Source organism: Phytophthora cinnamomi (genome assembly GCF_018691715.1).
Source record: "Phytophthora cinnamomi strain GKB4 chromosome Unknown Contig84, whole genome shotgun sequence".
Lineage (NCBI taxonomy): Eukaryota > Oomycota > Peronosporomycetes > Peronosporales > Peronosporaceae > Phytophthora > Phytophthora cinnamomi.
The window spans coordinates 419,024-429,793 of NW_027151017.1; the positions used below are offsets into that span (position 1 = coordinate 419,024).

Sequence of the window (10,770 nt, forward strand, 5' to 3'; positions counted from 1 at the left end):
TCGCCGCGTACATGCGCGTCAATCGCCATCAACGAGTCTGTCGGTCTGTCGGTTGCCTACGCTGCGCTTCAGTCCGGTGCCGGCGCGTGAGCTGCTCGCCTTGCCGTAGCTCCCGTGTTGTGAACCGGCGATGCAAGGAACAGAGCAAATTGGAAACTGAAAATGGAGATAGTTAGCTGCGTTCAGTGATCCTAACACTTGACTAACTGCATCCATGCACGCACTAGGATCTCCCTAGGGCTGCCTCCTTGACTGGGTTCGACGTACATCCGAGTTGGGTGTCAGCTGGCTCCAGCTAGTTGTGAATACTTTCTGGCCTTCGCCTGTCGGGATACGACATCCGCCCCCACGTTACACGTTGTTCGTGGGCGTGAAGCTGGGCATGATGCGTCTCATGTCCAAGCCTTGGACGAACTTTTGACGTGAGATGTGCTCATTTTTCTGCAGATGTCATTGGACCAAAATAGCAGTTTACCTCACTGGCCAATATTCGACTGAAAGACGCCTCCAAATTTCGCGGAGAAATCTTTGTCGAAGTGCAGCCCTTGATAAATTTCAATGCCGCTCGAAGATTAAAAAAAAAAGTCGCTGTATATCTACTAATCACAGTCGCTCGTGAAGGAGCACATGACTACATGAAAGAACACACGATACTGCAACTGGCAACAAGAACGAGCTCGTACCCATTTTCCTGGCGGCATGCTCGCGTACTTAGCTGGAGGAGCACAAATTTCGGCAGTTTCGTGCTCGCGGGATTTCGAAGGAGAACGTTTTCCCTCAAAATCGTGTTCCCCTACCCCGTGCTCGTCCAAGGCGTGCTCATGTATAGCGACCACCGTTGACGGTAAACGTCCGCAGAACAGCTCAGTTGTTTTTTAGCAAGTGATTTTTCCGGGGCTGTGATTGGCCAGCAAAAAGTCCGCGAAAAGTCGTTCTTTTGGCCGCAGTGAGGTGTGGCATCTGAAATCTTGACCTGCTACTGCTCAGAGCAAAAATGGGCTGGTCAAAGCTGCCTTCCAACCCCCCCCCCCACCACCACGAAAGGTCGCGCAGTAAAGTTTAAAATCACGGGAATTGTTTGATCCGACCAAAAAGTGGTCGGATCAAACAATTCTAATGCGACTCTGAAGCAGCAACGTGATTAAACGAGAGACTGACCTTCGAAGGTCGCATACGAGTAACCACTTAGGAGTGCATTAAATGATTCGGTAATTTAAAATAAATTACCGATTAAACTGAACAAACGGGTTTTGGAAGGCATCATATGGTCAATAAACATTTTGATAAAAAAGTTAGTTGCTGCTGCGACTCTGACTGACTGAATAGAGTTCTATTATGAGTTATGGTTGGACTTCGTTATCCGCTAAAACTTAATAAATCATATGCTTTTAGCTAATTTTTACGCGTCCTACTCCAAAATGAGGTTCGGGTGCATCACCATGTAACTAGTCACTGCTTGCAGTTCTGTCTTCGAAAGTGAAAGTGCTTGATACCGCCGACAAAGAGAGCGAAGGAACACAGTAAACTGTTGAAGGATGCCTGCCGTGAGTGCTCTGACTGGTAGGATTACAGTACCGTATAGTCGTAGTCCTAGGCGTCGTTTACTTTTAAGGGTCAGCTAGGAAGTAGCCAATGAATGGTGCGCATTTCTAAACAGATGCTAAATTATTCACTCGCTATTTTTAGGCTCCTGCTCGGCTAAAAAGAGGTCTGGGCTCACTAATACATGTCGAAGGCGCAAAGCAGGTATGGAGCACCCCCGCATCAATGGATTGGGCAAGAAACGTAAAAAGTACCATCGTACGGCCGTAGAGTACTCGCACAAGCTCGAAGTTATCAACTATTTAGAACAGGGTTACGACCTCGACGCGACCAATAAACATTTCTACGGCGACGTGCCCTCTTCAGATATCAGAGCCAAGAAAAAGCAGATAATCAAGTGGAATCGGCAGCGCAACACAATTCAGGTAGCATGTGAGAGCGGGCGAGGAAGCCACATGAATCTACGACGGTTAGGGGATGCAACGGCGCTATCGCGACAGGCTGAGGACGATATAGTGTTGTGGCTAAACTCATTGCGGAAGGATGGCACACATGTGTCGAGGTTGATGCCGCAGCTTCAGGTCCAGGAAGTGGCTGCTGATTGTGACCTAGGTGATAAGTTCGCTGCCTCACAAACCTGGGTAAAACTTTTTCTCCGCCGACACAGACTTTCTGTAGTGGGTCTAACTTGACTCACTACTTTAGCTTACACGTTGCGCAACGTGTATGAGGAAGCGTAGGAGTTTATTAATAACTTGAGTTAATTACACTTGAGTACACAAGTATAATATAAATCAAATAAAACACCAAATAGGTAGTTTAAGGTAAAATGAGAACTGTATTGTTTTGTGAATTGATCCTCCTTCTAAATCTACTAAAACTGTTTATCATCTATGAAAGGGGTTGACAGCGGCTGGCTGTCAGAGCCCCGCTAATATGCATGACTCTGATTGGTAGAAAGATGCTGCTTTCTACCAATAGGATCTTTGGGTATGTGTGGACCACTCATTGGTGGCCCACTTCAATGTATCCATTGGTGTGTCTTACACCAAGGTGAGGAAGTATCTAAAACGTTTAACAGATAACCTATCTGTTAAATTCACGAGTTGCTTGCAGCCACTTGTACGTGTAACCCCGTTACACCATCCCCCCCTTAAGGTTAGACGCGCGGGGTCTCCGCACGTCAATCTTTGGAATTGACCATTCGTCAATTCTCCGCGTTTGGAGAAGAAATCCGCGCTCATTCAACGATGAGCGCGCCTCAGAAGAAGACTTCAAAGTCGGTGGGGAGTCATCTCTCCATCGACGACTACTTCGAACGCCAGAAGGCGAAGTACGGCGACGTCGTCGACTTCGACGACGACGATGAAGATATGGAGGGCGAGGAGGACTCGCCCTCAAAGCGCAAAGACTCAGTGTCGAGCGAGTCGCTCGACCCCCACGCTAAGAACATTCGCCCGCGTGAAGGGGACGAATCGGACGCTTCGAGTTCGAAGCGTTCGCGAACTGAGAGCGATACCCCACTCGCTTCCGCTGGGGCTCTCAGTTCTCCGCGCGCTGCAACTACAGCGCGTGATACCAAAGCTCAAGGCTCTCCACGCGCTGCAGGTGTAGCGCGCGATCCATGGATGCCGTCCGCGTCCGAGATCGCGGACCGGTATGGGAACTCGGTACCTCCGAATGAGGTGCCGCTGTACGTATGCAGCGCCATCAAAGATGACGCTGTGGCTGCCGAGCTGCACTTTGATGCGGAAACGCATCAAAGGCGCGATTATTACATCGGACTCTTTCATGAGCTCCGATGGTTTCAAAGCAAGAAGACATCTTCTCGCAGCAAAGTGCCCGAATGGCAGGCACTTTGTCAAAGTTGGAACGCCTTTGTTGAAAACTTCAACAAGAAACCGAGTGGTTACCGTGATCGGATTAAGCAAGCGCGTGATCGCTTCGAGACGTACTCGAAGCGTGGAAAGTTGGAGCAACTCCACGTTGCTGCGAAGGAGGCTAACGTGCCGTGCGCTGTGCCCGAGGGCTTTCAGTGCACGAAGTGCTTCCCAGGCGCGGTCCGCTTGAGCGACCGCGACCTGAACGGGTACACGTCGTTCCGTGTGCCCGAGAGTCTCAAAGAGCTCCGTGCTAAGTTCTTAGCACGTGAGAGTTCGGGCGCTAGCGATGACCGCAGCGCTCGCGCTAGTTCCGCTGCGCCAGCGCGTACTGCTCTTCGTACGCCCTCACCATTTCCGGAACGTCCTCCAGCAAGACGTTCCGCGGCTCCCATGTATCTTGATGGGGAAGAAATCCTCTCCAACGAATACGAAAACGAGCCCATTGAGGGTTCGTTTTCGGGATACTATGGTCAACAATCCGCTCAACAATCCAGCGGGTTGACCCGCGGGCGTCACGGATCGGCGGTGGCGGGGGTGGGAACACGTCCCGGGTATGATCAGCCCCGGGCTGATCAGTATGCGCCTCTCCACCACCGGGTGACCGCCGTGGAGCGTCTGGAGGGCGCTGAGTTCGCCGCCCTGAAACAGGAGCTGGCGAACCAGAAGGCCCAAGTCGCGGCGGTCTCGCAGACCGCCTCGAATATCCAGGTCGAGCTGGGGACCCAGATGAAGGGGCTGCTCCAGCGCGCGGACGCGCTGGAGGAACGGATGCTCGTCGCTGAGGCCCATGCTTCCGCTTCTGCCTCGGCTCCTGCCGAGGCTTTGGGTCAGCCGAGCTAGATGGCTCGTGCTGCAGGTATGGCTTCAGCCGTCCCACGTAAAAGGTCGGATGGAGGCGCATGCTAGACGGTATGTCTAGCGTGTATGCGTTGCCGTGCCGTGCCAACACAGTGAACGGCCCGATGAAGCGCGGAGCAAGCTTGCTTGCTCCGAAGTTCGAAATTGCATGTTTAGGCAGGTTTTGTGTAGCTAACTAAACTAATGAACCAACTTTAAATTCATTTGTGTTGCATCTGCCCACATTGTCTGCGTTCAGCTTCTGTTGATCAACAGAAGCTGCTATTGTGTCTTGGACAAACCGAATTACGGCTTGTATTTTGGTGATGAAACTGATTGCATCCGGGCTGAACTCGTTCAGCTCGCTCTCCGCTAGAGGCCCGGCCTCTGCGTGGTTCTTTGCGGTGTCTGCGCCCTGCGCAGACCCGTGGTCGTTGGCCATGTTGTTGGGGGAGTCTGCGCCCTGCGCAGACTCATGTGGTTTGTCCATTGTTGCAGCTGACACTGTGCAAGTGTCAGCGGTTTTCTGCAGCTGCTGTTTTGCAGTCGTAGCTCCTCCCCCACTTAAGGTGAGAGCCATCACTCCGAGTAAACTCGGTAGACGTGGATGCCGCATGACATCCACGTAGAACGGTGTATGCCCGGTCGAGGCATGCACTGAGTTGTTGATTGCGAATTCCGCCATCGACAAACACTCGCTCCAGTATTGGAACGAGTGAGCGTAGCCTTCAAAATGTCGACGAGCACGCGATTCACGGGCTCGGTTTGGCCGTCCGTCTGCAGATGATCCGCAGTCGACATTGAAAGATGACTCCCTTGAAGTGTAAACACTTCTTGCCACAGGTGCGCTGGGAAGCGCGGGTCTCTGTCCGACACGATGTCGGTCGGCATGCCATGGTGTTTGAACACCATGTCAACGAACAGACTGGCGTCTGCTTCGCAATCACTTCTGCCGGCACCGCAGCAAGATGTACCATCTTGCTGAAGCGGTTTACAAAGACCACAACACCGGTATTCCCTCAGCTGTCCAGTGGAAGACCAAAGATGAAGTCCAAATACACGGACTTCCAACACTCCGACGGAGTCGGTAGTGATTGCAAATGAGTCTGCGCGAATGGCGCAGGTTTCACGCGTTGGCATACCTCGCAAGCACGGATGTACTTGCGCATCCACTTATACTGGTGATGCCAGTAGAAGTCGCGCGTGAGAAGGACGTATGTCTTCTCACGTCCGAGATGTCCCGCAGTCGGGGCATCATGGTATTCGTACATGATCCTGAGCCGCAGGTCATGGTCATTCGGCACGACAACGCGGTCCGCGTTGTCATCGACTGCATTGTAGAGAAGCAGTCCGTCGTGCGCCCGATAGCGGTGTGCACGCGCACGAAGGTGCTTGGGCAGCTTCTGACGAGCCTTGTCAGAAGGTGCTGTGCGATGGGCCAGCAAGAGCTTCGTGTCCACGTCGTGCTCGTACGCGGCCTTCACGTCATCCAGCAAAACCGACGTGAGCGTGCTCGATCGCATGGCGTCAATGGCATTGACGTCAGCAGCTTCCGCATAGTCCGGCCGACGTGATAACGCGTCGGCCACCAAATTCAATCTTCCGGGTTTGTATTCGACCCGGAAGTTATATTCCGCAAAGAATGAGAGCCATCTCGCCATTCTTTGTGATATGTGGGGTGACCTCACTGCAGTGCGCAGTGATACATGGTCAGTGTAGACCACGAACGGTCTACTTCCAAGCAAATACACTCGGAACTTTGCGAGTGCGTATTTCATGGCAAGGAGTTCCTTGTCATGCACCGGATAGTTTCGCTCAGCTGGCTTCAGCTGACGCGATTGGTAGTAGACGACACGATCACGGCCCTCGTGATCGTGCTGCATCAATGCGCATCCGATCGCGAAGTCGGATGCGTCACATACGACGAGAAATGGATGTTCTTGGTCAGCTACTGCCAAGATTGGTGCCTCAGTCAAGCCCCGCTTGATTGCATCGAATGCCTGTTGGCAATCGGTTGTCCAATTCCACACAGCTTCCTTCTTAAGAAGCTGTGACAGCGGGCGGATCTTGCCCGCGTAATCCTCCACGTACTTGCACAAGTACGTGGCCAAGCCAAGGAACCGCCTCAGTTCCTTGACACTTGAAGGCGTTGGCCATTCATCTATCACTCTGACCTTTTCTGGGTCAGGTCGAACATCGTTCTTGCCTACGAGGTACCCGAGGAGGGGTATCTCGCTCGCCCCGAAGATGCACTTCTTCAGGTTCGCGTAGAGCTTATGTTTTCGCATAAGCTCAAGTAACTTCCGGAGATGCACCCTGTGCATCTCTACGTCGGTTTTCCCGTCCACAGCCTGGATGTGGATGAAAACATCGTCGAAGTAGCTCGGCGCGAAGTCGCGCACCGAGCGCAACAAGTGCGTCACGCACCTGTTGAAGGTCACAGGGGCGTTCTTGAGTCCCTGCGGCATCACTGGCCACTCCCAGAGCATGCCGCTTGGTGTTCTCACTGCCGTGAGAGGGATATCGCTCTCACGCATTAGGATCTGATAGAATCCGTCTCGCAAGTCGAGAGCTCTGTAAACGGTGCTCCCGGCCATCGAATCGATGATAACATCTTTGCGGTATCGGCGTCTGCGCCGGTACCGTCGCATCGTTCAGCTTGTTATACGCATGAACGATGCGCCATCCGCCCTGTGGCTTTTTGACACAGAACGTCGGAGCACTGTGCGGGAACTTTGGTTCCCGCACTTGTCCAGCTTTGCGACGACTTTCAAAGAAGTCGTTGATCGCTTTTACTTGCTCTCGCGGCAGTGGCCACTGCCGCGTGACACAGTACTTCGTGCCCGGCACGAGATTAATCTCGTGCTGAATGCCCTTATCCTGCGGAAGCTCCGCAGGGATCTCTTCTGGGAGTACGTCTTTGTACTCCCTCAACAATGCGTAATAGGGACTCGACTTCAGTGAGTCCCAGCCGTGTTCATCGAAGCGCTCTCGCTTCGTCTTCGCACTGAGGGTGTCATCACTCTCGGTGGTACTTCCCATGAAGAGCTGCCTCAGCCCTTCGCTCTCGCTCTCCGTTCTTTCGCTATTCGAAAGAACGCAAACCTGCTCGATGCGTCCATCGTGCAAGTCGCGCGTGAAGCGCTTCCAGCTCATGACTGGAAGCGAAGTCAACTCCGACGCCGTCGGAGGATTAGCGAGTCCCATTTCACGATACTGGAATCCAGTCTGGATGCGCGTCAAGACACTTAGCGTCTCGACGTTCGGCGTCACCGCCTCAGGCTGTCCAGCAGACGGTTCTCGTGGCGTTTGCATGCTGTCGTGCCGGGCTGCACGACAGCATGCAAATTGCGTCAGTGCGGTACGTTTGCAACCGTCCGCACTGTTTGCAACGTCAACTCCCGGAGTTGATACGCCTTCGTCACCTCGACGCCATTCATTGGCGGAGCCCCTCATGACCGAGGGTGCGTCGGCTCCCGGAGCCGACGCGTCGTTGTCGACCTGACCTCTTCGGGTCAGGGACTGTCCCTTACACGCTTGAACGTGGGTATTGGTTCCCGGAACCAGTACATCTTTTTCTTCTGACGTCGGCAGCATTGCCGACGTTGGTCTCACTTGTGCGCGCCCTCGCGCACTTCCTGGGCACTCGGGGACAGCAGCATTAAGTGCTGTCTCGACTGGTGAGTCGTGCGCACCCGCTGGTGCATGCGCTGCGGTAACAGGGCTATCGCTCTCTGTTCCGCTGTCGTGACCGAAGCACACGAGTGTGCGCTTCTTCCAGTTTATTACCGGATCATGCCTTGCAAGCCACGGCATGCCCATTACCACGTCGAACTTATCGTCCAGGTCCAGGACGATAAAGTGTTCGACAAACACTCGTTGTTTGTACGAGAAGCGCACGTTCACGACGCGCTTCTCGGTCTTCACGATGGCACCTGTTGCCAGTCGCACCTCCAAAAGACTTCGAGGTACATTTACCTCCTCGAAGTCAAGTCTCGGCAGGCTCCGTAGTCGAACAAAGTTGTTCGACGCACCTGAATCTACCAAAGCTCGAAGAGAGTCACTCACTCTCTTCGAGTAAACCTTCAAGATGACTAGGTTCGGCCTGCCATGTTGCTTCTTGTAGCGAGAGCTAGTCTCACTGGGGGCTGCAGTCCTCAGTGTCGCGTGCCCGATGTCGACACGCGTGACTGCATTACCGGTGGGGCGCCCCGCGCCTACTGGATGTTTGCGTTTTTTGTTGGTCCGCGGCGATGCCTAGCATCGCCATGACGGTCACCTCCAGGGGGCATGGGAGCTGTGCACTCCCGTGCAAAGTGACCGATCCTTCCGCAACGGAAGCATCGCACGTTACCTCCCTGCTGCTGGTAACCAGCAGATGTTGCGTTCGAGAGGTCCATTGGTTCTGGACCTCCCGTCCTCGCTACCGGGCGCGGTTGCGGCCTTAACACGTTTGCATGGGGTTTAGCCTGCCGCAGGCTGAACTCTTCTTGCATGGCAAGGGTGATTGCAGCTTCGAGAGTACTCGGGTACACTCGAAAGAGATAGGTCTTCACGGGCCCATCTCTAAGTCCCTTCATGAACGTGACGACCTTAGTCGCCTCGTCAATTGGATTAGTCACGATATTTGAGACCAAGTATCGTGCACGCTGCGCGTAAGCATGGACGTCATACTTACCCTGCTGAAGGTCGAGGAACTCCGCCCTCGACCGGAACTCATTTTGCAGGGGCTCAAACGCTTGTCTGAGCTCCTCTTTGAACACTTCGTACGTGCTGAAGCACGTCGGATCAGAGCGTCTGCGCCCATACGCCCAACTCCTTGTGCGTCCGCCAAGGCAAGACATGGCGAACGCGACCTTCGACAGCGGGTCGACGATGCGTCGAGCCGCTATGGCTGTGTCGAGCTCTACAAGCCACCGGAGGAGAGGCTCGCCCTCTCTTCCCACATAATTGCTTACGCTCAATTTCGATTATTGAGCACGCGGTGTCGTCAAGACGACACCGTCACTGAGGAAGCAGCATTATGCTGCTCCTTCATGATGAATCCTAGAGCAACGCCATGTTGCTCCGTCGGCGATAGCATGCGCAGCATCGTAGCTATCGCCGCCTCTCCAAGGACTGTTGACAGTCGCTGAAGGGCTTCCCACTCTGGGTCAGACAGATGGGGGCGGTCTGCGCGTGCAACATGCGTTGCAGGCGTATTGGAGCTCTCCATAGGCACCTCCGTGTTCATGTAGTTCTCGGCTCCGCGTTCGTACACCCTGTACGAACGTCAAGCAGTCGGTCGTTAGGTGGACTACAAAGTGCTACCAGGTGTAGTGGGTCTAACTTGACTCACTACTTTTGCTTACACGTTGCGCTACGTGTATGAAGAAGCGTAGGAGTTTATTAATAATTTGAGTTAATTATATTTGAATACACAAGTATAATTTAAATCAAATAAAGACTCCAAGTGACTTAGATTAGGTAAAATGAGAACTGTAATGTGTATAAATTGATCTTCCTCCTAAATCTGCTAAAACTGTTTATCATCTGTGAAAGGGGTTGACAGCGGCTGGCTGTGAGAGCCCCGCCAATTTCCACGTCTCTAATTGGTAGAAAGATGCTACTTTCTACCAATAAGATCTTAGGGTATGTGTGGACCACTCCTTGTGGTGGCCCACTTCAATGTATGCATTGGTGTGACTTACACCATGGTGAGGAAATATCTAAAACTTTTAACAGATATTCTCTGGATTTTAATCCAGACATTACTTAGCTCAAGCTCACAGTCCTGAAGATAGTTTGGTGCAACGGGTGCAACGATAGCACGCGGAGCTAACGGGCACATGCTTTCTCTCTCATCCAACGGGAACTAGCTCACTTTCACCTGTGCGGCAAAAAGCACACACGACATGACCTACTCTCACCGCTGTGGCTCATACTTCAACGCATTCGAGAGCTTCGCGCGCAGGAGGACCAAGCGCTTGACTGTACGACTGTTGAATAGCTTCGTGCTCAAGCGACAAATTCCGTCAAGGGAAATCATACTCTAGTTCGGGATACGATGCGTCTTTACAACGCGGTTACCTACCTACTGTATTTTCCGGGTCGTATACGATCGGACGTTAGGTCAGACTTTTCGGGAGGATTGGCGTACAATGGGAAGCCCTCGACAAGTGAGCTCCTCGTTTGCGTCGCCAATTTCGCTTCGCTCATGGCGGGCAAGGCGTCGGTAAATAGATAATACATACTTCGCAGTGCAACTACTCCGGCCCACGCGCCGACCATTGCAGACCTCCGCTTCGCTCCGGTTGCAAACGGTCTCTCTGAGGCCTCTTTGAACGATGTGAAGATACGTATCTCCAGAAGAGGTCTTCTACCTCAATCCAGGTCATAGCCTCGGAAGTCTTGACCCAGGGATAACCCCAAACTGGATGGAGTCCACCCTTGTCCTCCGCCACCTGGTCGGCTTCGACCGTGAGAATATCATCATTGCGCTGCACGTCTGCCATGCGCTCGTGTACCT

The 10,770-nt window shown here is 53.0% G+C and overlaps 1 protein-coding gene across 1 annotated transcript; it reads right to left on the minus strand.

Moving 5' to 3' along the window:
* Window positions 1–18: 18 nt before the first annotated feature.
* Window positions 19–10,756, minus strand: IUM83_18433 (uncharacterized protein; the record flags this gene model as incomplete). The annotated part of the gene is made up of 3 exons (XM_067943433.1): window positions 19–156; window positions 268–323; window positions 10,690–10,756. 3 exons carry the CDS (start codon window positions 10,754–10,756, stop codon window positions 19–21), a joined length of 261 nt encoding a protein of 86 aa, XP_067784870.1.
* Between the last annotated feature and the right edge of the window lie 14 nt (window positions 10,757–10,770).